Source organism: Notechis scutatus, chromosome 1, assembly GCF_049901735.1.
Source record: "Notechis scutatus isolate UNSWTSFEM ecotype Mainland chromosome 1, rNotScu1.2, whole genome shotgun sequence".
NCBI lineage: Eukaryota > Metazoa > Chordata > Lepidosauria > Squamata > Elapidae > Notechis > Notechis scutatus.
Window position 1 is genome coordinate 86,404,352 of NC_142009.1, and position 27,046 is coordinate 86,431,397.

Consider the following 27,046-nt stretch of genomic DNA (forward strand, 5'->3'; position numbering starts at 1 on the left):
AAAGCAGTCATGACCCACCCATCTATGATAATATATGAGTGGGTGGGATTGTGAATGTGCCTTCCACAGATAGGACTCCTTAGAGGTTTCAAAACCATGAGGGCAAGACTAATTGACCCCAAAGTCTGAGCAAGCAGGAGATACAGATAAGCTTTCAGGATGATTTACCATAAATCTTTCAGAGCTTTTCTGAGGCTCCATAACCTGACCTGTCTGACTTTGAGCCTCATTTCTTCCAATGCCAATTATGTTGAAATGTGTATGAAAAGGCAGAAATGAGACCGATGGAGCATGGGCTGTTGCTGTGTATATGGCTCCTGTTTATAATTATTGGAAGATCAAAATCAATTCTGTCCACTAAAGCATTTCAGTCTTTATCTGATGATGCTTTTGTAGGGCCATGGAGGGATGGGGAGGAACCAAACAGGCGTGCCCTTCTTTCCCTTCCCACTTAACGGGCCTGCTCTAAGCAGAGCCCTTGCTGGAGGGGGGCGGGGAGATACGAGAGAAATCCATTTAGCATCCTCACTTTTTGAATCCTCTGGGGATCATTTCCCATTAATATTTATAATTTAATTGATTGCTTTTATAAGGTCGTCAAATCAAGACCTCAGGTGAGGTACATTAGTTCTTTAACAGACTACAAACCTTGTGGGTTAGTTTTGTTTATCAATTTAACTAGCCTAGCCTGAACAAATAAATTATATGAAACCTCTTATCACCAAAGGAAATTTTGTTTTAAGGATAAAAAAAATAAGAGGTGCTTACCTGGCTTCACATGAGGGACAAAACACTTTTAGTACTTTTATTATTAAAGTTGCTCCTACAACTCCAACCACAATGACCTCCATAAAATTAAAAAATACAGGAAAAGAATTGAGCCAAAATGTACAAAGCTCCTTTCTCAAATCTTCTACCCACTGGCACATCACCTGCAAAAAATAATAACACAGCCACTGAAATCCAGTAAGGACACCGCAAAAGCCAATTTTTGTTTGGTTGTTTGTTGCATCTAATTTACACTTCTGTCATGATGTGGGAACTTCACATATATGTTGCACATATATATCTTTTCAAATATTACTCTTTCCCCCCTTGAAAATTCCTTGGCATGTTTGAAGCTACAAGAGCAATGAAATGAGGGGTACTTATGCCAGGTCCTCTTAACTACAACCGCCCCATGTGATCGTAATTCAAGTGCTCAGTGATAAGCTCACAATTACAACATTGTGGCATCCTACAGTCATGTGACTGTCACTTGCAACTTTTACTGCTGACTTCTAACAAGTAAAATTGATGGGGAAGCTGACAGGAGGTTACCAATGGCAATCACATGACTACAGCACTGTGTGACTATGGCAACTAGGACAGCTGGAAGTGCCATCAGCACAGTGATGTGACATCATGCCTTATGACTTGGTTGCTTAGTGAGGGAGTTCCTGGTCCCAATTATCATCAGGGATAGTACCATTTGTACTAGCCTATCAGGAGAAAATCAAGCTAGTACAATGTCAGCCACCTCCATGGGCATCACGAAAATTGGGAAACTTTCAGTTGTAATGCTTGAGGCACAAAGCTAGATAAGTAACCTTGGGCCAGTCGCTCCCTCTCAAGCGGGAGGGAGGGAGGGAGGGAGGGAGGGAGGGAGGGAGGGAGGGAGGGAAGGAAGGAAGGAAGGAAGGAAGGAAGGAAGGAAGGAAGGAAGGAAGGAAGGAAGGAAGGAAGGAAGGAAGGAAGGAAGGAAGATTTCTATAATCTTGTCAAGAAAACTTGTAGGGATTAGTTCAGATACCAATCAATGAGAATATCTGTATGTCAGGTTTGAAATGAGGGGTTCTGGATGCTCTCTGAGTTTGGTTGTTTTCTTGCAGATGGTAACATCATCAGCTGTTGCAGTGATGATGTTACCTAGTTGGGTAATGAAACGTCTTCAAGAAAAACCAACCAAGTTCAGAGAACACCTCACTAGTTGAGATAGTCACAAGGAGTCAACACTGACTCAAAGGGACAACATATACACATGGGAGCATCAGGTGAAGGGGAAATTGGGGGAGATGCCTGTCAAATCTGCAAAATAATTCAGCTGAAGCCATTCTTTTTCAGGCTTGCTCCTTCGTTTGTTGGTTGCCATTCATGGGGGGCAGGGATTGGGGAGCTTAGGAAAGTGGTGCCTCAGCCGCTAGTCAAAACATCGACCAGCCAACATGTGAACCAGGGTCATGTCAATGGACACCAGTCGGAGCTGAGAAGGAATACTGTGGCTGACTTGATTGGTCCATGTGACCTAAAAGACACAGGGGTAGGTGGAAAAATCCTATTCTTTTAACTATCCCCATGCATGGGAACTATTTAGAGCTAGCTTTGACCTTCTATGTGCCGATATGATGTACTCAATAAAGGGTTTCTTGAACCTGCACAAGGCGTCAAGAGTCCTGACTTCCCTGGGTTCATTACTCGGAACTATGACATGAGGGTCACGTCTGTATGATTGAAGCTGCCCTCCTTAGTATGTGTACCATATGCATAGAGAAAGGAGGAGGATTTCAAGCACAGTTGCAACCCTATCTGCACTTTTTTTAGTTCCCTTCTAATTACCACCTTGTGTTCGTGCCTTTTTTTATTTTTGTGGGACTTAGTTTCTTTGATAGAGTGACTGAGGGGATACCAGATACACGAGGCACCAATAATTTCCTTACACATCCGTTAACTCAAATTAGGTGACCGTTGATAATTGCCTTTCACAATCATTGTGACAAAACATTTACCTTATAAGATGACGGTGGCTCTGTTCGGAGTGGAGTCTCTGGCAATTTGCCAGGCATTGTCTGTTCATCCACAGTGGTTTCTACTTGCCTGAGAAGATAGTGACTGGTTGTTTGTAGAGGACTTTCAACATCTATTTCACAAAAGTCAAAAAGACAGGTTCATTGGTTTGTTGGTTATTTTTAAAAAAAATCATACTGTGAGCCAGTAAAAAGAAGCAGAGTAAGGACAAGAAATAACAGTTCAAAAAGTACAAAACTTATTTAAAACTTTTATAGAATTATGGAGTTGGTATAGATTTTTGGTCATTTATTCTAACCCCCTTCTTGGAAAATCTCTGATAGAAATTAACTGGCCATTGTTTGAAGTCCTCCGGCAAAATAAAAGTCATTGTTTTATGTGGCAGCCTGTTGCACTGGCTGACAGCTTGCATAGAGGTGATGTTCCTCCTAACATCAAGTCTGAAGCTACTTCCTTGTAGTTTTAACTCTTTGGTTCTGGCCTGCTCTCTGGGGCACAAAGTCTAAGAGAATACGTCCAAGTCCAATCACTCTTATTGAAGACTATCTCATCTCTCTCCATTTTCTCTTCTGTATGCTAAGCATATCCAGATTTGCTAACTCTTCCCCATATCCTTTCCAGAACCCAGCACTATTTTGCAAACCCTCCTTTGAACTTGCTCCCATTTGTCTTGTTTGGATTCTGCTGCCCGCTACTCCAAATGGGGTCTGACCACAGAGGAATGAAATAGAACAATTACTTCTTGTGATCTGGACTTGGTGCTCTTCTTAAAATATCCCAAGCAATTGTATAAATGCTGCTTCATGTTTAACTTCCGATTGACAAGGGAGTTTTTCACAAGACAGGCTAAGCCAGGTTTCCTCCATCCCATGCTAAGGCTTTACATTTTTCCTATCAAGATGTAGAATTTTACGTATTTCCATTCTATTCATTTCAGCCCACTGCCTAAGTTGCCTAGATCATTTTTTTAAATCTTTCATCTAAAGTTTTAACCAGATCTCCTACTGGTAGTTTTATGATATCTGAAAATTTGCTAAGGATCCACCATCCAAGTCATTGATAAAAGTGTTGAACAACACAGAGGCTAGGACAGACCCTTCTGGTCTTTGGCTTGATGTTTCCCTCCAAGCTAAAGTGGAAGCACTCTTAATGAGCACTCTTTGTGTAGGCTGGTTGAGCCAACTGTGCTATCATCTAGTTCTAGTCCAAGGTTTCTCAACCTCAGCAACTTTCAGATGTGTGGATTTCGATTATCACAATTCCCCTAGGAATTGAAGTCCACACAAATCTGAAACTTGCTAATAAAGAAACATAGATCTGGCTCATGTTTTAATTTTTCATAAGAACATTATGAGAGAATACAAATAAATAAACATAAGCCAGTAGAAACCATATTAATTTGACCTGCCTATAAAAGAAAGGCCAGTTTATGGCTGTTGGTGTGGCCTTTTTTTGAGTGGTAGAGTCATTAAATATGAGGTTGAGAACTTTTTAATCATTGTTTGCATTATTTTGTATGTTTACCAGGCTATGATATTCTTTAAAGGTTCATATTTAAAAAGTCCATGAACACTGAAAGAGTTCAGATACAGTTAACAATGAATTTAATCAACTCCCTTTCTTATGAAGAACTCTTTAAAAAAAAGTCAGAACCCTTAGTGAAATGGCAAGAAATAAACTCAATAGCATCTTTTAAAGAAAAAAAAAACTAAGAATCACTTACATGAGATGGGTGGGTATTAAGAACTCAATGAATAAATAAATAAAACAAAATCCAATTCTTGCAGCTCAATAAGACTGAGTACCTTTTCCTGCAAAGTTTGGAAGTGTAAACAAAATATCATTGTTCCTTGGGCTGGAATACAGCATACTTTCCTCCAGAGGAACGGTGTAGTTTGTATGTCTCAGGACTTGCTGATCCTTTACCAATAGGTCTATTTCTATCACTTCGTCTTGTTTAACCTGCAAAAGAAGTGTAACAATGGGAGCCACTTTCTTATCTACACATGTTGGGAACGATGTCGAAAACAGTCAAGCTTTTTTTAAAGTTGGACAGAAAAGAGCAAGTATTGCAAGAAGTGATTTCAAGATGGAAAGTTGCTTTTGCTTAAGTGACAGCTAAATGTGTTCCTATCCTTTCTTTCCCCCTCACCTCATGAAGTACGTGAAATACTAGAAGGAAATGCCCTCCGTTAGTTATTCATCATCAACATCATACTCATATCATGTATATTGTGTATAATATCAAGAGGGAAGGCAAATGGCACCATTTCTAGCATCAATATGGATTATATTTTCTCAGTGAGAAACAATGTAAGAAAAAAGTAGGATGCTGCCTTTCAAAATAATTGATCAAGAGAATTACAAATGAATTCTGAACCCCAAAATTAATTTCTACACTTGCACTGTTTGAGTGAATGATCTGATTTCTGAATATTTTTCGAGGCAAAATAATCTATAACCCAAGAGTTACTATTGTATTATTTACTTAGAAATTTATAAGTAAATTGTGACTAAAGATGGGACTCCAGAAGACACGTAAATTCGTATTCCCCAGTTTACAATATTTAACAGTGTTAATTTTTGTTCATATTTGGAGGCCTTCTTTTTATTTGGGGGCTATTTATTTTATGATAATTTTATAACTTTGGGAATGGGCAGCATACCAATTATGTAGATAAATATTTCATCTTCATCGTAAGAGGTGGAAATAATTTTTTCTCCCTTTATTTTTTTTTCCTTCACAGCAAAAATCTCATGTCAGATCAGTTCATCTGAAAAGAAGAACTGACCCTAAGGCATCTAGTGATTTTTTTTCCTGTGAAGGATTCACTGGCACCTGGATCTTCCTACTCCTACTCTATCACCTCAAAGGGATGATTATTTTTTTTATTTATTTTTGTCAATTGCTTACAAGATAATAGGCATAAGTAAAAAACATAGTTATGAATACATGGATACATATGAGAAAAATAAAAAAATGAAAGGAACAATAGGACAGGGACAGTAGGCACGTCGGTGCGCTTATACACGCCCCCTACAGACCTCTTAGGAAAGGGGTGAGGTCAATAGTAGACAGTCTATGGTTAACGTTTTTGGGGTTTGGGGAAGAAACCACAGAGTCTGGTAGAGTATTCCAGACATTGACCACTCTGTTGCTGAAGTTGTATTTCCTGCAGTCAAGTTTGGTGCGATTAACCTTGAGTTTGTGTCTATTGTTTGCTCTTGTGTTGTTATGGTTGAAGCTGAAGTATTCATTGAGAGGTAGGACATTGCAATGTATGATTTTATATATTATACTTAGATCGGATCGAAGATGGCGTAGTTCTAGGTTTTCTAGGTCTAGAATTTCGAGTCTGGTGGCATCAGGTATTCTGCAATGAGTAGAGGAGTGGAGAACTCTTCTTGTGAAATATTTCTGGACTTTCTCAACTGTGTTAATATCAGATACGTAATGTGGGTTCCAGACTGATGAGCTGTATTCGAATATTGGTCTAGCAAATGTTTTCTATGCTCTAGTTATTAGTGTAATATTACCAGAGAAAAAGCTACGTAAGATTAGGTCAACAACTCTTAATGCCTTTTTGGCTATGTAGTTACAGTGGGCTCTAGCACTTAGATCATTAGAGATGAGTACTTCAAGATAACTCTCCTTAACTCAGACAAGAAATACAGGTAGTCTTCAACTTACAACAGTTCATTTAGTGACCGTTCAAAGTTACAACAGCACTGAAAAAAATGACTTATGACCATTTTACACTTATGACCACTGCAGCATTCCCATGATCACATGACCAAATTCAGATACTTGGCAACTGGTTCATGTTTATGACACTTACAGTGTCCCGGGCTCAGGTGATCCGCTCTTGCGACCTTCTGACAAGCAAAGTCAATGGGGAAGCCAGATTCACTTAACAACCATGTTACTAACTTAACAAGTGCAATGATTCATTTAACAACAGTGACAAGAAAAGTCGTAAAATGGAGCACACTCCCTTAACTAATGTTCCACGTAGCAACATAAATGTTGGGTTCAATTGTGGTCATAATTTGAAGACCACCTGTACTCAATATTCAATTCTAACAGCATTTTAGCTCTGCAAGTTTGCAAAAGTCCTGGCGCACAGCCCGTTCCTGCATTCCAAGCTCCCAGGCCAAGCTGCAGCTGTCCCTCTCTCGCCAGCACCGTCTCCAACAACAGCGGCAGCAGCGGCGGGAACCGTGGAAGCATTTCAGCCGCTTCTTGGGTGGGGGAGCCGCCTCCGTAACTTCCACAGTTCCCGCCGCTACTGCCGCTGTTGTTGGAGACAGCACTGGCGAGAGAGGGACAGCTGCAGCTCGGCCTGGGCGCGCTTAGAATGCAGGAACGGGCACCGCACCAGGACTTTTGCAAACTTGCCGAGCCCGAGGCTGGAGCACCAAGGGTAGCAGCAGCAGAGACGCTCGCTCGGCTCTTTTCACGCCCACCCAGCCGCTCGGGATTAAACCAAAATGCAGCATGCGGCGCTCCCAGGTACCTCAAAATGTATTTTTTCCCCTGTTGTTACGGGGACAGGGGGAAAGCGGGAGCGACTCAGACGCTGTTGTTGGAGACGGCACTGGTGAGAGAGGCGCCAGCACCGGTGGGAACCATGGAAGCTACGGAGGCCTGAGAAGCGGCTGAAACGCTGCCGGCAGACATCCCCGCCCGCCCGCTGACCCGGGTCTTCAGCGCTTGGTGGGGGTAAGGGAGCCCTCCGTGCTCCACCATGATTGGCCGTTAGGAGTGGCTGGTGGTGAGGCATAGCTGCCGGTGGGGCACCCTAGGCGAAGGTGCGCGGGGGTGGAGAAATTAATTCACCCCTGAAAAGACGTCCTAGCTGTTTTTAGCACTCCTAATGGCAAGTTCCCTCCCCGCCTTCTCCCCCCCCAATTTCGCATGTTTTAAACTCGGCCTACATTTTGGGGGAGGGGCTTAATTTCATTTTATGCCTAGAGAACATGCTGGCTTCCTATTGGGGGGGCGTATTGTTGGAGAAACACGGTACTAAAAATAATCCAACATCCTAGAACTGTACAATGTAATTGGACAAGGTAAGTTTTCTCCTCTAGAATTTAAAAAGTATATTCTAAACAAGTGGTCAAGTTCTTGAAGCTAGTTAGCAGGGCGTGCGTTCCTCCAACTCATATGCCAACTGTAAGAAAGTTGCTATTTTCCTAGCTCCTTTCTATGATATGTGGTGGACGTTTGTGGTCGAATTCAAAATAAAATCAACCTGAAACAGGTATGTTATTTGGAATTCTCCTGTACTATTTTTAAGGATTTGTGTTCCACAGGAAGGCTTTTCCATAAGCTTTGCAATGAAAATGATTCATGGTCTAATTATACATAGGAATTTTAAGTAGAACCGGTCTAAATTATGGAGAGGGTTTGCTTCAAAAGGAAGTTGTATGAAAGCATATTTGTTCCAGATTCTGAACAACAAAGAGGAAATATATGACAAGACAAAAAGTATTGGATATTGTTAATACTAGGAATATCAGATGGAGGTCTTGACTGATCCTATTCAATGCTGGCAGAATGTGTGCTAACTCCAAAGATAAATGTGTGCTATTAGTATTTTCAAATTTAACTATCCAGATCTTTACTCTCGCCCACATTTCATAAGTGAAAACAAATAAATAATAACCAGCAGCAAATCTTAGAATCATCTTTGATCTTAAAAATAATTCTGAGGATGTCTACGCCAATGAAGTCTGAGCATCTGGCACTAGCCAGATCTTGTCTGGATTTGGAAGCTTTACGGGCAGTCCTGGTTAATAATCAGATGAGAGAGATCATCATGAAAGATCATCACTGTATATTAGATTGGGAAGTTGGAAAAAAAATCCCACTCTATATTGTCCACAAGAAAACTGCAAGGATATATCCATGAAGTCACCAAGAATTGAGCTCAGTGTATGGCTATTTTACCCTTTACCCTTATACAACAAAATAACTCACATACTGTACAAAGTAGCTGCTTTTAAAAAGTTAGCCATTTCCTTTCCTCCATTTCCTGGAGATACATAATATATATAAACATTCTTAAAATGTGATTATATAAATACTGTCAAAATTCCTGTAAAATCACAAAAATATATAAAGGGTTTTGCCTTTTAGGGCTTTTTAATTTTAAAAAAGTACATATTCTGATACAAAAGAGGACACAGAACCGTATAACATCAGACAGCAGTATTCTTAGTTTGTTGGCAAAAGATAAACCACAGAACTAAAATGTGTAATCGTTCTGCAAAAACAATCTTCCACTGTGGATTTATATCTAAGCTAGTAAATACAATGATTTAGAAAAAGGATACTTACCTGCTTTTCATCTATATCTGTCACTTCTTCTTGAACAACAATTAATTGCAAGTTTGAGCTGGATGCCAATGGCCACTCATGGATCATAATGCGAACACTGACAATTCCTAAGGTATCATGGTTTCCACTCTTCACTATCAAGAAATAACTGTGTGTCATACAGTGGCCAGGCAGAGAAACAAAATCTCTAGAAACAAGTTACACATTAAAATAGTATTGCAAACTGGATTGGACGCCATATTGCAATTCAGTGTGGAATATCACTAACTGACTAGATTTCACAGTTACTGCATTTTTAGGAGAAATGACAGAGGGCTAGACTATTAAAATGGAAACAGGAATATTTTCTACTTTGTAGATTGTAGATTGTCTTCTACAAAGATCATCTTTTGCACAATTACACTTTCCCACTCTCTTTTCTTCCCCCCGCCTGAAGGAAGTTTCTTTTTCCCAAATCTGCTCTGTAAGTTCTTCCACTGAGTCAAGTCGAATGTCCCTCTCCATACTATTTGGTGGAAGCTACTGAATTACTAGGATAAACTAACTTTATATAACCACCTGAGATGGTATTCAGCAGGTTCTGACCAGTTCTGGAGAACCGGTAGCAGAAATTTTGAATAGTTCAGAGAACTGGCAAATACCACCTCTGACTGGCCCCGCCCCCATCTATTCTCTGCCTCCCGAGTCCCAGTTGATTGGCTGGATCTTCTTTTGTTGCCCTGCACAGGAGAACGGAGCTGGAAAGCAGGTTAGTGGGGTGGGGAGGGAATAGGATTTTGCAGTATCCTTCCCCTGGAGTGGGATGGGAATGAAGATTTTACAGTATCCTTCCCCTGCCATGCCCACCAAGCCACACCATGTCCACCAAGCCACACCCACAGAACTGGTTGTAAAAAAATTTGAATCCCACCACTGATAACCACTCTTCATATAGCCAGGTCCCCACCACCCGTCCGCGACACCCGGAACAAATCCCCCCGCCCCCTGGTGACGCCACTTGTTTTGATGAAAAAGTCTTGGTCGAGATCCGGCACCACTGATAACACAAACAGATGGCGGCCCCCACTATACCGGCCCTAAAGACCACTGGCCTAAAGGAAAAATTAGAAAATCCAGCAGTTTTCCTTCTCCTATATGGGCCCCAGAAATCACTGAACAAAAGAGTTGACAGAAGGTATTTAGATTTACATTTAACATGTTCAATCCAAACTAAAGCATCCATAATCCAAGCCACTATACAACATATGGAATAGCACATAAAGTGACAAACTCTTGGACTATTTTCTCCTCATTTTCAAATGGAAACTTTCCCCCTGTATATAATGTAGGTTTCTCTCGATTATATAGCTCACTACTACTATGCTAACAACCAAACTTCTTTTCCTCTCCAGCCATGTACACTTACACAACGGTGGGTTTCAAAACATTTTCCTACCGGTTTGGCGTGAGTGCGCGCGTTGCACACCAAATGCGTGCTCTGCGCACGCGCAGCATTTTCAGCTCACCTTCTGCTGCAAGCCCTGTGTGTAAAACAGCTGACGCGCGGCAATCGGTTGTGCCGCGCAAAGCAGCTGAGGTTGAAAAGGTCAGTGTAGAGCTAGGGTGGGTGGGAGGGCCCAGCAGCTGAATGTCGGAGCGAACCAGTTCGTTCACAGATTATCCTCGGAGCTACCAGTTGGGCCGAACCCGTAGAATACCATCACTGCACTTACATTGGTTTCAGTAGAAGAATAGTAATTATTGCTGCCACTGTATTAAATTAAATTTCCATAGAATACAACTATCATTCAAGATGTTTGTGTGGCACAGAAGCCTTGGGATTTATTATGCACCACTGAACTGAGATCCAGTTTTGTAGTGTCAAGGACTTCTTTTCATGGCTTTCTGTATTATGAGTCCTGAATTTCCCTAATCAAACTTCCTCCCATTCCATTCCATCCAGTAAAATCTGTGATGATTTGTAGGCAAACACTCAGCTTCCTATATCTGGAGAAAAACATAACGCATTGGATCAGGAGTTCTCAAACTCACATGATTCTCTTCAGAATTGAATAGAAATTCAGAGAAATAAAAATAGTTACTATATTACATCAAATGAAATTTTGTTTGAGAACTAAATGAAATGTATACTTTTCCACAGTAAAACCCCATTAATCGAGAAGGACTTTGTCTCTTTAGATTATGCCTATTCAGGAAGTCCTTGATTTATGATCACAGTTGGGACCAGAATTTCTGTTGCTAAGCAAGTTAAGTCAGTCACACCCAATTTTATGACCCTTTTTGCCATGGTTAAGTGAATCACTGCAGTTATTAAATGAACCATGCAATCATAATGTGAATTCAGTTTCCTCCATTGACTTTACTTGTCAGAAGCCAGCTAGGAAGGTTGCAAATGGCAATTTACATGATACCAGGATGCTGCAAGCATTGTAAATACATAGCAGTTACTAAGCACCCAAATTTTGATCATGTAACCCTAGGGGTGCTACAACAGTTAAGTGTGAGGACCAGTTGTAAACAGGGGTGGGATGCTACGGTTCGGACCGGTTCTATAGAACCGGTAGCTCTGAAGCTGTTTGGCCTACCTGCCTGCCACAGCTGCGCGGCACAGCTGAGGTTGAAAAAGCAAGAAAGAAGAGGATTTTCAAACGCTGCGCACCCATGTGCAGCACTTATCAGCTGTCCAGGTGGCACAGCTGATGGTTTTTAGGAAATGGTCTACACACGCGTGCAAAACGCACTCTCACCAGGGGTGGGATTCTACCTGCTGGAGAATTGGCAAATCGCCCCGCTCCGCCCACTCACTCCTTACCTGGCATGCGGGCCATCCAACTTGCCTGCTAAGTTGCTATTTTTCCTCCCCCCCCCCCCCAACCATCAGCTGTTTTGCTGTGCTGGGAGATTTAGATTAGCTAGAAAGCAGAAAATTGTTGGATTTCTTACTTTCTAGTTAATCTAAAAACAGAGCTGAGCCTGAAGCTTCTATTATTCAGTGCAGATTCAGCTAGAAGATGGCCGAAACACAGAGCTCTAAGTGAATCTGTGATTCTGTGAGCAACTCAATCTGCCTGCCTGCTTTGCCTGATTTTGGGTAAAAGTTGCTTTTTTTAATTAAAAAAAAAATCAATATTTACATACATGGTGTGTTCTGAGTTAATTTTATGAGTTTGCTTGCAAGCAAATTTTATGTGACAGAATCAGATGAGCCGATGGCAGAAAGATAGATCTCTGAATGAATCTGTGATTCTGTGAGCAATTCAATCTGCCTGCCTGCTTTGCCTGATTTGGGGTAAAAGTTGCTCTTTTTTTAATAAAAAATTCAATATTTACATAAATATTTATAATATTTACATACAAGCCATGCCTAGCCAGCAAGCCACGCCCAGCTAGTCACATGACCACCAAGCTACACCCACAAATTAGGCCACACCCACAGAACCAGTTGTTAAGAAATTTGAATCCCACCCCTGGTGGTAAATCACATTTTTCAATGGAACTGTAACTATGAACAGTCGTTAAATGAATGGTTGTAAGTTGAGGATTACCTGTATTAGATCTAGTTTAACACTGGAAAACACAGTTCCCTTTAAAAGGCCACAATGATCCACTATTGGGATTCACTACTTCTGCAGCATCTTTTTATGCAATTGCTCAAAACCAGGGGTGTCAAAACTCGATTTCACTGAGGGCCACATCAGGGTTGTGTTTGATCTCGGGGGGCCCGATGGCCATGGCCAGGGTGGCGGGTGGCCGGAGTGGGCATAGCCAGCTTGACGTCACTCATGTCAAGGGGCACCTGCGGTGTCCCAGGAGGGGCTGGGGGGGGGGGGAAATCCTCCTGCAGCCCTCTGCCAGTGAAAGCAGAGCCTGGGAGGGTCGTGCGCAGCCCTCCCGAGCTCTGATTTTGGTGGCAGAGGCACCCAGGCCGGTACTTCACTATTTCCAGGGCAACCCCACTGGCCAGATCTAAGCACCCTGGGAGCCTTGAGTTTGACATCCCTGCCCTAAACTGTTAAGAACCAGTTTTAAAGTGTATTAGCAAGTCCTTGAGTACTGAGTAGATTAGTAGCTAATCTTGAAACTCGCCCCAACCAGTATATCAAGTAAATAGTATATTAAAAAATTGTAAATAGCACATAATTGCGGTGGCTTCATAAATTACGCTTATGTATCCAATCAGGATCTTTATTTTCAATGTAAGGCACATAATGGCAAAAAAGTAAACAAACCAGAATTTTTGCTTCCTCTAATAAGTATCATTTTAAATTTGTATGTGCTGGGTAATTCTTTTATCCTTTCAAGAAAAATCCCTATTGTTTATTTGCAGAAAATATGATAGGAAAGTCTCATTAAAAAGTGTTTTGCTAAGATTATCTGAAACCAGGCTGTTTTTCTCCTTCACCAACTCGGCTGGATGTGGGCTGGGTGGGAGAGGAGACGGACAGGACTTATCAGGGTGGAGTCACATCCTTGAATTTCTACAGCTCAGCCTGCGGCACAATTAAATTAACCAAACAGGAACTTGCTGAGGGCTTTCCTAAAATCAGCTTTTAATCTCCATTTGTATTTGATTATAGACACAATAATGAACTTACCCTGAATTAATTCAAAACTAGAAATAATCACCAATAAATAATCTTGAATTCTTTAGAAATGAAAATAATCTATTGTTACTAATTTATATGCAGAGGGTTTTTTTTTTAGTGATGGGGAGTTATTTATTCCTCAAATGTAAGAGCCGTGGTGGCACAGCGGATAGAATGCTGTATTACAGGCTAATTCTGCTGACTGCCAGCGGTTCGATCCTGACTGGCTCAAGGTTGACTCAGCCTTCCATCCTTCTGAGGTTGGTAAAATGAGGACCCAGATGGTTGGGGGCAATATGCCGCTTAGAGGCGGTTGTAAAGCATTGGGAAGTGGTATATAAGTCTAAGTGCTATTGCTATATGCCTGCCCAACTCACGAAAAGTAACTTTGGGGACGCAAACAACAGTTAAAGGTATTCCTCAACTTACAATTATTAGTTTAACGACCATTCAGAGTTACAATGGTAATTAAAAAATTGATTCATGTCCAGTCCTTACACTTAGCACTGTCATAACCTCTTCGCAGTCATATGATCAGAATTTGGGTGCTTGGCAACTAGCATACATTTATGATGACTGGGGCATCCTGGGGTTGCATGATTGCCATCGGTGACCTTCCAGGGGGCTTCAGAGAAGCAAAGCCAAAAGGGAAGCCAGATTTGTTTAATGACCATAATGATTCTCTCAACAAATGCAGAAAAAATGTCATAAAATTGGCGTGACTCAGTGACTACATCACTTAGCAACTGAAGACCCAGTCCCAATCAAAGTCATAAGCCGAGGACTACCTCTATAGAGTTATAGAGGAACATACAATCCAGATAGGGAATTAAGAATTACTCACAGATTAAAGTTTGACATTTTATCCGTGTGACTCCGCTCTTCAGTGGAAAGTCATTTACATACACCTGACCGTTCACATAAGTAATATTAAGGACAACCTAAAACAAAAATCCATAGAATAACATAGATTGAATGTACAGGATCATAAAAAGGGAGCTTTATACATTTCAAGATACAAGGTTGACCAAGTTTTGTTTAATTTACATAATCATGAGAGCAATTATCACAGTAAGACATAAATATAAGAGATTCAAAATCAGTTACCATCCAAATGTGTTGATAAATTTGCCATCGTTATGCTTTCATCCTTTAAAAGAATGAAAGATCACCACATACTGATCCCTCACTAGTTGTTCTTTTTTGTGTGTGTTCCCCCTGAGTCAATATGGATTCCTGGTGACTGTCTAGGCAAATTCCTGCACAGTCATAACTGTGAGAACAATCGATCAGTGGAATGGCTTTGCCTTCAGAAGTTGTGAGTGCTCTATCGCTAGAGGCTCTTAAGAAGAGACTGGGCAGTCATTTATCTGAAATGGAGCAGAGGGTTAGACTAGATGAACCCCCCCTCCAACTCTATTATCCTGTTGTGTTCTTCTTGGTAAGATTTCAGATGCAGCTTGTCATTATCTTCTTCTTAGGACTGAAATAGATCCAGCTGGCTTTGTGCCTAAGGTAAGACTCCACCAAACTGGCTTGATCTCTTACTACAGTATATTGCCACTGATTTTAATGATTTTGGACTGTATCCTAAAAATATAACCAGTGAAGTGTCTCTGTGTGGAAAAACTGAGGTCTTGCAAGAGGAGCAAGAAGCAGAATGTAACACTGTTTGATAGGAAGCCATCTAATTTCTGGCTGTAACTTAGATACTCATGCCACTGCTTCTCAGTTTTGCTTACCACGATTAACAGAACAGTTGCCTCGCTTGGGTAATAAAACTTCTGCAAGGAAACAACCAAGCTGAGAGAGCACCAAGGACTCTCACTTTATTGATTATTCTGTTAAGTTAAACCAGTCCTTTAACTCAGACTGGTACCTTGGACTTCTAACCAGCAGTGGAAAACCATGTCCTCAGTTTCTCCAAGCTAAGTGTTGGGAAGCTAAGAGTTGGGAACATGAACAGTATTATCTCAGGAACAGCCAGTGAAAAACAGCTAGGCCAGTTGTCACCGTCAACTGAGAGAAGCTGAGCAAGGGTCCACATGTTATCCACAGGATATCATAATCTGTCAGTTCATGGTATAAAACTATGTACTACTGACAACTATTATGGCTGAAAGAAGTACACATACAAAATGCATACATCCAGGCACATTGCTATATATATATATATAATAATAATACCAATTAAGCACCAAATTTGGAACCCAACAAATAACCTTCTAACTTTTATAAACACATAGAAGGTAGTACAAATATAACAAATTATTGGAAGGAATTATTGAGTATTCCTAAAATGTTAATGAACAACTCGGTATATTTACTGTACTACCATGTTTCCCCCCAAAATAAGACTGGATCTTATATTAATTTGCTCAAAAAGATGCATTACTGGTTAGGTCTTATTTACAGGAAAATATGGCACTAAATGCATCCGACTGGCTGACGATCTTAACTGAGATTTATTTTTGGGATAGGGCTTATATTACGAGCATCCTGAAAAATCATGCTAGGAGTTATTTTCCGGTTGGATCTTATTTTTGGGAAAACACAGATGAAAGATAACGGATAATCAGAGTTGGAAGGGACCTTGTAGGTCATCTAGTCCAACCCCCAAGCGGGAGACTCTACAACATTTCTGACAAATGGCAGTCCAATCTCTTCTTGAAAGTCTCAAGTGATGGCGCTCCCACAACTTCCAAGGGAAAGCTGTTCTATTGGTTGATTGTTCTCACTGTCAGAAAGTTTCTCATTATTTCCAGGTTGAATCTCTCCTTGTTTAGTTTCCATCCATTATTCCTTGTCTGGCGTACAGGCGCTTTAGAAAATAACTTGACCCCTTCCTCTCTGTGGCAGCCCCTCAAATATTGGAAGTCTGCTACCATGTCTCCCCTGGTCCTTCTCTTCACTAGACTAGCCATGCCCAGTTCCTGTAACCGTTCTTCATATGTTTCAGTCACAGTATTGTAGTAACTAAAAAGACCCTTAAGCTGATTTTTTTCCTGATGAATCACAATAGAAAAAAGAAAAGACTTTGCTAAATTTGAACATACAATACAATACCTGTCTTTCCTGAATATCCCCGGTGGTTTCCAGTATATTTACTTTAATCTTGATGTTTTCCTGAAATAATGGAATGACAGAAAAAGAAAGAAGAGAAAAAGAAAGAAATATTCAGTAGAGGTTATAAACTGAATAAGGTGCTTCATTCAATTTTTAGTTTGTGAGACAAATTTATGTTTCAATCCACAATGTGGTCTGTCAAGATCTAGCATTTCTAAAGTCTGTGTCTAAGTAACCAGAGTCGAAAAACTGAAGGAGAAACAAAATGCCATAAACAGGTTCAGTGACCACAGAGTAATAGGGGCCAGTATGGTGCATATAACTATAAGATCCCAAAGTGCCTTTTATACCTAATCGTGCATACTATGCTGTCCATAAATACAAATTAAACAATCAGATGATTTTCTGTAATGAAACGTCTAACAGATCCTGGAAAAGTACAGGTCAGATGTAATAGTTATAGATGGAAACAGGACTACTACAGAAAATCTAAACACAGGGGAAGGGGAAAATGTGAGAAATAGGTTCAGAATAACTTTGCCTTAATTACATTAGCTGAAGAATTGTTTTCATATGCTTTCTATTATAATACTTTGCTATCAATAAAGAATATTCCAAAACCAAAGTGTTTTTTATTTATTGTGTTTGCCTATCACTAAAGGCTTGACGTGTGCAGTCAAATTGTCCATACATTCTGGATTGAACTCTAAATAATGAGAAGCTATGTTCATGTAAATCTTATGTGATTCAACATAGACTCACCCTAATTAGTGGCATAATCCTCACAATAATTGCAATATGAGCAACCAAACATTTTACTATGCATATTTGACTGAGCTACCTTACTTTCTAAAAGAGACCTACTGAAATCAACAGGATTGAAATTTGGTAGGTTATTAATGGGTTTCTCTGAAGTCTTGCTGTGCTGCTTTATTATGGAGGGAGGAGGCATGTTCCTATAAGGAATGAGCAAAGATTGCCAGGAGAGAATGCCAAAAACTTATACAGTAGAACCTCTGGTCACAAACACTTCTGACTACGACCAAATCGGGTTCCGACCAAAAAATGCACATTTTTTTTGTGTGTAGCCGATTTCCTCTTTTACGCCATTATTTTGTAAGCGCCAAATTTTGTAAGCGCTAAATACCAAAATTAGGTTCGGGTCACGACCAAATCGGGTTCCAACCAAAGTTATGGAATGAACTATAGTCATGACCAGAGGTTCTGCGTAGGTACCTATATTGGACAGCAGCAATATTGGAAGATACTAAACACGGATAATTGCTTTAGTGACAATGTCAAAGCCATTGTTTCATTTTGTGCTGGAGGACAAATGGAAAATAATTCCTGTATTACCAAGAGAACCATATAGATATATAATAAAAACTGATTGACACTATAATGCCAGATGATAAGCCATTTAGGTCATGCTAGAGAAACCACTGAGAATCTTTTAGAATACCAATCTGTTTATGACGTGACTAAATTAAGAAATGTAGGGTGCCTAGTTGTCAACCCAACACGCAGGAAAAGAAAATCCAAAATTGCAGAGACAGAATTACAATAGGAACATGGAACGTAAGAATGATGAACATGGAAAGCTCAAAACAGTGGAAGATGAAATTAATCATCTACAGTCTTGGGACTAAGAAGGAATGGTCGTCCTTCTTAGTCAGGAACAAAATATAGCAAGGCCTGTACTTGGATATAGCACAATCAGGGACTAAATAATATCAATTAGACTTCACAGACAACCCTTCAACATGACAATTATCCCAGTGTACCCTCCAACTACAGGTAGTCCTCAACATACAACAGTTTGTTTAGTGACTGTTCGAAGTTACAACAGCACTGAAAAAAAGATCTTATGGCTCTTTTTTCACACTTACGACCGGCTAGTTTCCTAACATGCTCTTTAGTATATTGCATGAACTCAGATATGTTAACTAAATGTTCTTCCCTGCAATGTTATTTTATGTTATTTCTGTTGTTTTAAAATTGGATTGTTTTTTATTATGTTTTATCCAGTTTTATCCAGGGTTATGAATACAAGATGGGTTACCACATATATTTATTAAGCAAATGAATAAATAGCCGGATCATTTTTAAAGAGAACATCAGAAGTCACCCTGAAGTTCTCAACCTCATTGATCAAGAACCAGAGGGACTATCAAATGAAATCAAACAAGTTGCTAACCCTGAAAAGTTAAAAGGACTAAAAATCAGAAGAAAACAACCAGATAACAATCAGCAGATATGCCAAGAAAAGAAGAGGAGCAAAAGCAAAGGAAGACAAAGAATTCAGAAAGGAATTTAACAAAGAATTTTGGAGAGCTGTTAGAAGAGACAAGAAGCAGAATTAAGATGTTATCTGTAAAGATATCAAATATGAACATAAACACAGAAAAACAAGGTCTTCCAAAAGATCTCCATTGTAGGAACCATATTCTGGGTTACAGAAGAAAGTTCCTACAATTGGTAAATGTATGTCAAGGGACAGATAGTAAGTGATTAAAATAGGATCAAACAAATAAGAAATGAGTATATTGAAATTCTGTACAATAGAGATATCAACATCCAAGATATCTTAGAAAAAATACTGTATTTATAAAAACCTTTAGTATTAGAGCAAGAAACTTCAAACTTGGAAAGTTTAAGACTTGTGGATTTCAACTCCCAGAATTCCTGAGCTAACAAGATTGGAGGAGGAATTCTGGGAGTTGGAGTCCACAAGTCTTAAAGCTGTCAAGTTTGAAGACCCCTGTATTAGAGGATGAAGTTAGTTTAGCACGGTAATCATTAATAAGTCATTACAGGTAGTCCTTGACTTACAACAGTTCATTTAGTGACTGTTCAAAGTTACAATGGAACTGAAAAAAGTGTCATCACTGCTTTTCACACTTACAACCATTGCTGCATCCTCATGGACATGTGATCAAAATTCACATGCTTGATAACCGACTCACATTTATAACGGTTGCAGTGTCCCAGGATCAGGAGATCACTTTTTGTGACCTTCTAACCAGCAAAGTCGATGGGGAAGCCAGATTCACTTAACAACCATGTTACTAACTTAATAATTGCAGTGATTCACTTAATAACTGAGACAAGGTTTTAAAATGGGGCAAAATTCAAAATTGAACAAGTGTCTCATTTAGCAACAGACATTTTGGGCCTAATTGTGGTCGTAAGTCAAGGACTACCTGTACTAAGTCAGAATGCAAGAGGTATTGATGGAACAGCTACAGAAATAAAGCAAGCAAAAGAGGAAGATTCAATAAAAACTGAAACCAATTATGCCAATAACTCATAATGGCCAACAGATTGGAAGAAGTCAATCTATAAACCTACAACAACAACAAAACTTAACTGGGTGTGCAAACTATTATATCTTTAATTTCACATGCTAGCAAAATAATACCTAGCATCATTCAACACAGGTTACAACCTTACATGGAAAGGGAGATACAAGATATTCCACCTCACTTTAGACAGGCCAAGGAACAAGAAAAATTATTGCTGATGCATACTGGATCGTAAGAAAAACAATCATGCAGTCAATAGTTTTCTCTACGATATTCTATGGAACTTGGACTGTTGAGGAAGCAGGCTAGCAAGAATAGATACTTGAATACTGATGCACGGAGGAGACTCCCAAGAATACAGTGGATAAGCAAGGGAAATGTACAGGTTTATATTTGGGGGGGGGGGGGACGGCTGCCATAGTGTGACTGACTGTACTTTTATGTACTTTTATGTTTTATGATTTTGTGTGTGCACAATAAAATAGAACAGCTCCTACCCAGGGGTGGGATTCAAAAATCCCAACAACCAGTTCGCTGCCCAGTTGCTGGGTGGGCATGTCCATGGTGGGGGTGGCCTATTGGAACTTCCAGGAGGGCTGTTTTTCATCTTCCCAAGGGTCCGGAAGCTTCCCTCAGGCCTCTGGGAGGGCGAAAACAGTCTGCCCCAAGCTCTGGAGGCCCTCTGGAAGCCAGAAACAGGCCCATTTTTCCCCCTCCCAGAGCCTCCATGTGGACCCTGCACTTACCTGCATCAAAAATGGGCTGCGTGGAGACTCCTGGGAGGGGAGGGGAGGGGAGGGGTGGGCGGGGCCAGCCAGTCGGTTCAAATACCGGTTCGGTGAACCAGATGCAAATTTAACATCCAGTTTGTCCGAACCAGTAGAATCCCAGCCCAAAGACCAAGACCATGGAAGATTTTTTTTTGTATTTTTTTTTTAACTATGTGCAAATATTTACAGGAATTGGGGAAAAAGCGGAACTATTTATAGCACTGTGTCCAAACTTGCCAGTTTCTTCCTCTCTCCCGTTTCTCACAAATCTTAAAAATTTTCTCTTTCTGCTTTCCACAAGTATTTGCCAACAAACATTCACTTCACTGCTTAGCTGCCAACTCCCTTTTTTCCCTTCTCCTTCTCCCACAGCTTTTCAAGGAGAGTGAGAGAGAAAGAGAGAGGGAATTAGCTGGGTTACTTTGCGGTGCACTTAAAGTGTTTCTTCCAGCTTTCTCAGACCTTGACAGTCATCACCCTGCATTAATGTTGCATGATACATCTCCCTCTAGGTCTTCTGACCAACCTATCCTGGTCTGAGAGTTCCTCCAGGTGTCCTTTTGCAGGAAACGATCCATCTGGCTGTGCCTCCATCTACTTTGGGTTTGGAATAAAGCACATTCCTCTTTCTGGTTTTACATTTCTTCTCTCTTTCACCTATAACCAACATCTTCATTCTTCTGGGGTCAGAAAATAGAAACTGCCCATTTCCAATGTTCCAGCACATAACAGTACATCTCTCTCCAGCTATCAACTTCTCACACAGTGACTCCAAAGACACTTATTATCTCAATGTTCAGCGTGACACAGACTATCTCTCTCCATCTTTCTTCATCCTGTCTCTCCACCTTTTAATGGCCCAAATTGGCAATATCTCCCCCCAACAATTGAACACTGAGACTCTTGCAGCAGCAATCTTAAGAAAAAGGGTTGCTTCATCCTTTCTATATAAACCATTTCTGCAAACAAAAATCTCTAGACTCCGTTTCCACCATAATGAAAAGAGAAAAAAAGAAAAGAAACAATAGCCAGAAGATGGAAAGTAGTTTGGGAGACAATTCTGAGCACAATGTAATTCCATAAGAAAAGGTAAAGCACGACTTTCTCCACAGCCTTCACTACAATGATTCCCAACCAACCGGCTACATTTTACATACATGACTTTTGATCATCACCTTTTAGGGAGAAATGCTTGTGTCTAGTAGCGTTTGTGTGTGCGCTGAGTCATGGGACCATTCATTCTGTGTGAATTGTCATTCCAAGGGAAATAAAGTATTATTTTGAAGATAAAACTAATTAAGAAAGTGCTAGAAGCTGGGAAGACAAAGCACAACCAGCCACAGTACACACTCAATCCTGCCAAAGGTAACATTCAGAACAAAGCTCCAATCAGGCTATGCTTTTACTACTGGGACCAAACCATAAAATAAGACATTCTTTTTTTCCTTTTTCCTTTTTGCATTCAGTTGTGTTTTATTCTTGAACAAGTCCCTGCAGTTCTCTTGACATGGTTTTTCAAAAGTGGTTTGTCATTGCCTTCTAGAACGGAGAGAAAGTAACTGGCTCCAGATCATCTAGCTGGCTTGGTGCCTAGAACGCCTGGTTACCTGGTTTCTGGTTTGATGCCTTAACCACTAGACCAAACTCTTCCTCAAATCAATGTATCTATTTTTAAGAAGGGTTGTGCATATTGTTTCATAATTGGCACTGATACATTTAGTTTTCCATTCCTAGAAATCAAATTTAAATGAGCAATTTTATGTAGATTTTCTAGTTTATACGTGTATATTTTTCTACTCTGCTTTATTTGGTATGAAAATAAATGTTCTAAGTAATTTCTAACATGAACAACACTTGTAAAGTGGCTGCATGTATTAGGGCAGGAGTGTCACTTGGTTTCATTGAGAGCCGCACCAGGGTTGTGTTTGACCTTGGGGAGGGGTTGCGATGGGCGTGGCCAGGGTGGGCATGACCAGCTCGACATCACTTGTGTCGGGGGCACCTATGGTGGCCCGAGCACTCTACCAGCGAAAACAGGCTCCCAAGCTCCATTTTCAGCTGCAGTGGCATTCTGCAAACTTCTGCCACACGTGGCCCTCCTGAGCTCTGTTTTCACTGGCAGAGGCACCTCAGGTTGGTCCTTTGCTGTTTCCAGGGTGGCCCCGTGAGCCACATCTAAGCACCCTGCAGGCTAGATCTGGCCCCCGGGCCTTGAGTTTAACATCCCTGTATCAGGGCAACACAATCTTACTTGCTAAATAGGTAGTTACTCTTATTAAAATTTCAGCTTGCAATCTTATTAATTTAAACACATTTCTCTCAAAAAAGTTAAAAAGCCTACGGTATACACGAGACAAAACATAACCATCAAATAAATTAATTTGGATCTGAAAGTTTCTTGCCTTAATCAGTAAATACCACATTATCTTCTTTTTTATACATTATAGTTACGGAACAATGACTACTAAATTCTTTTCCCTTGTGGCTTCCCAGCATCCCTCGTGTTGCCAAATATCTATATTGTATGACATAGTGGAAGTACTTCCTTAGTGCATTTAATCATCTTCTATTTGAAAACTCTCCAGGCTTTTCCACAATAATTCTGAGTATTAGATTACACTGTGATTTCTCTGACTCGAATACAAAAAATGACCAACTCATTTCATCAGACCAAAGAAGATGTGGCAGCTGTGAACATTTCATCTTAGAAAAATCGGAGAGGGGGGAAAGTACATTATTGCATAAATATTTGGAAAGGCACAGGAATTGTGTAACAGTGGACTTGCATGACAATTGCATGAACCAATTTACCGCACATATTTGTTTATCTTTTCATATTTTTAACTTGTCCTATTAACAACTGCTTGAAGTTCTATTCTAAAAAAATTGCCTTCTGAAAAGAAATTATACCAGGAGGTTTTGTGATCAAACTAATCAATCAGATATTTGGAGCCTTCACATTTGGGAAAGGAAATTAGATACATTTGTCATTCGTCAGCAGAAGCATCCACATCTGACTGAAACAAGAGATCTTATTCTCATTTGCTACAAAATGAATAACTCAGGCATGAAATGAATACAATACCTTGAAGATATAATATGGTAGATGGAAAGAGAGAATTCGCTGGCAGTCTTTTTAGGGAGAGCTTAATCTAATCTATTCTTCAGCCACTTTTCAAATCTTCGGATAAACTACCTGCTTAGAATAAACGAGTAAAACAATCAGGAAAAGAAGCAAATACATTGGAAGAAGTGGAAGTAAGGAAATCCTTCAGCATGAGCTTGACTCTGGATGCCTTCAGAACATATCCATATTATTTTCTTGGCAACAGTCTGAAAGAGGTTTTCATTGTCTTTCTTTAGCATATTTTTGAACATCCCAATCTGGTATTTCCTGGACATTTCCCATCCAAGTACTATGCTGCCACCGTTGAAGTCTGAGGTAAAGTTGATATCTCTTCATTTTACACCAATGAATAGTATTTTTTAAATAATAAAGTATTTCCATATTTTGTTTAGACTGAGAACAAAGGTTTTTGGTTTGTTGGCTGAGTGGAGCAGTGAAGTAAGGAAAAACTCTTCAGCATGAAGCTTGACTCCTGATGCCTTCAAAACACATCCATGTAGTTTTTCTTGGCAATAGTCTGGAAGCAGGTTTTCATTGTCTTCCTTCAGCATATTCTATTTTTATGCTGAGTATCTTCTACATCTTCATTCTCTGAGGTTGAAGGTTAAGGGAGGGAGGGAGGCAGAAGAATCCCAACATGGTCTGCTATTTCATTTCTTGTACATAATCATCTTTTTTGCATGTAATTATCATCTTTCTTGCATGTAATCATCTTCTCTATAGTGAAGAATCACCCTAGGCAAAAAACGGGGTCAGGACTAAGGATGTAGGGAGATTCTCTGCTTTTAAAGAATGATCCTCAAATTCATATTCCTGCCCTGCTGTAAAATACAGAGGGGATCTCCCATATGGCTTTGAAAAACAACCTACAGATATTAAAGTAGGGCTGAGAATCAAGGTCTACCTCAGCTAAGTAAATATAGACTTGTAATCTTTGTTTTGACAGCTCTCCATAAAGTCAATTATTTATTAAAATACTCCATGGTAAACCAGAAGTAAAACTAAGCAAATGTTTTATATGTGTGCAATAGAGTTTGTGGGTTCTTTAATCAATTATCATGACAGTTAACCACATCAAATATTTAGAAATGATGTCTAAAACCACTAGTCTGTGATGTTTAAACTTCAAACTAAGACATATATAACAGGTGACTGCTTTAGCCAGGGCAACAGGATAACAAATGCATCACAATGCCTGAAATATTTCATTCATGTTTGACAAAGACAGAAATACCGAAACAGACTTCTTAGAACATACTGTTCTTTCCATAAAGAGCAGTTTTATTACACAAAGTACTCAATCCCCCAAATCAAATTGCATTACTACAAAGATTAAAATCTAATATGGTAGCAAGTTATATATCTAAAAGGACAAGATGCTGGGTATTGTATTCAAGACACACATACACACACACAGATACACAAGGCCTGTATCACACCTTTTTGTAAAATCATTAATTCACAAAGCACTCCTTCCAAACAGTCGGGAAAAGAAGAATTCCCATATACAAACTGCATAAATCTTAGTTATCCCGACACGTACTACAGAACTCAGTTTTGCAAATGGACTTGGCAGACAAGCCACCAGCATGGCAACATTGCGCGTCCCTACTTTAGTAGATCTCTCTTCTAAACCACCATGAGCCGATACTCATACAAAGCGGGGGGCCGAATCACACCTTCCGCTCCCCCACTTAGGGCTCTGAAGGGAGACCTGATCTTTTCTCTTCTCCCCTGCCCTACAACACGCATACGCACACAAACACGTTTTCGGGGCCAGAAGCCGAGGCTTCCCAGGAAACTTTCCCTTGCCTACCTGGCTTACCACCCGGGAGAAGGCGGCTGTCGGATTCGGGGCGAAAAGGCTCGGAGGCAGCAGAAGGAGCCCTGCCATCAGCCCGAGCAACTCCCGTGGCCCCAGCGCTGCCTCCATCTTGGGAACTGCGCATTAAAACTAAGTGAAACATCAACAAAGCAAAAGGCGGCGACGCGCCGAGCAGAAGCTGGGAGGAGTCCGGCGGGCCCAGGAGAAGGAAATAGCCGGGAAGGATGCAATACAAGCCGAGATGGCGAGCGGGGGCGAGGCGCTTCCAAGGTCGGGGCACGGAAAAGGCGGCGTAGCAGTGATTTCCCTTCGGTGGATGCCTCTGAAGAAGTGAAGACAAGGAAATCAAGGCGGGAGGGCAAGCGTCCTCCGCATCCCGGCCCCGCTCCGATCAAATGCAAAAGCTTTCTGGCTTTAAAACGAGGATTGGCAGAGCGCATCACAATAAGACCCCTTTAATTTAGTTGGACGTGATGAACCAGTAGCAGGTCAGAGAGACTAAAGAAAAACTTGGTGGTAATTTTAAAAAATAAACAAAATTCGTATTAAGGCCAATCCATGATTAACAAAATACTTTTACAACTTTCTATGGTGATTCTCAGTCATCCAGGTCATGGTTATTCCAAAGATGCTTTTCCTTGAAGTTGCTTCTTGAAAAAACACCTTTGGGTTTTACAACTTTCCCAAGAATTCAGCACTGGGCACTGTTTGCTCCCCAACTGCAATTGAGCCTCACCAGATTCGCCCCACCCCGCCCCCTTTTTTAAAATATTTTTTCTTTAATCAATTAGCCTGATAAAAAATTTCTTGAAACTCAAGATCTTGTTTATCATAAATTAATTATTAACATGCTCCCTCCTGTTCCCATTCACGTAGTTTTCATCTGTATGTTTGGTTCAAAATACTGTATAGGTGCTCATAAAAAACCTTGACCTTCCCATTTGGTGTAGTGAGGCCAACCTCAATTATATACAGTAAATGTGGTTTTGCTTAGTTTTTTTAAAAAAATATCAGATTGGCCACTGCAAGATGGCTGGGACATCTTGAGGGAGGACTGTAGGCACCAATTTGCAAATAAACTGGCAGAGCATCTACCATATGTATATTTCTCCCCCTCAGAAGTAATTAAATCTGTCAAGATAGACAGAGGCAAACCCTCTGTTTACCTGGCAGCTCAAGAGGAAGGAATGATAAAAAGCAAACATGAGAGGGGGAAGATTTACATCCTCTTGAGATACGA

General features: G+C 40.3%; 1 protein-coding gene across 1 annotated transcript in view; it reads right to left on the minus strand.

Moving 5' to 3' along the window:
* The window catches only part of GINM1 (glycosylated integral membrane protein 1), a 29,449-nt gene extending 3,523 nt beyond the window's left edge, over positions 1 to 25,926 (minus strand). Inside the window, exons 1-7 of the mRNA XM_026666243.2 lie at positions 25,798 to 25,926; positions 16,780 to 16,839; positions 14,558 to 14,654; positions 9,128 to 9,261; positions 4,590 to 4,746; positions 2,766 to 2,896; positions 769 to 932 (exon numbers count right to left, since the gene is read on the minus strand). Coding sequence (XP_026522028.1) covers positions 769 to 932; positions 2,766 to 2,896; positions 4,590 to 4,746; positions 9,128 to 9,261; positions 14,558 to 14,654; positions 16,780 to 16,839; positions 25,798 to 25,914 — 860 coding nt within the window. The 5' untranslated portion in view covers positions 25,915 to 25,926. The remainder of the gene's footprint in view (positions 1 to 768; positions 933 to 2,765; positions 2,897 to 4,589; positions 4,747 to 9,127; positions 9,262 to 14,557; positions 14,655 to 16,779; positions 16,840 to 25,797) is intronic.
* Positions 25,927 to 27,046: the final 1,120 nt, after the last annotated feature.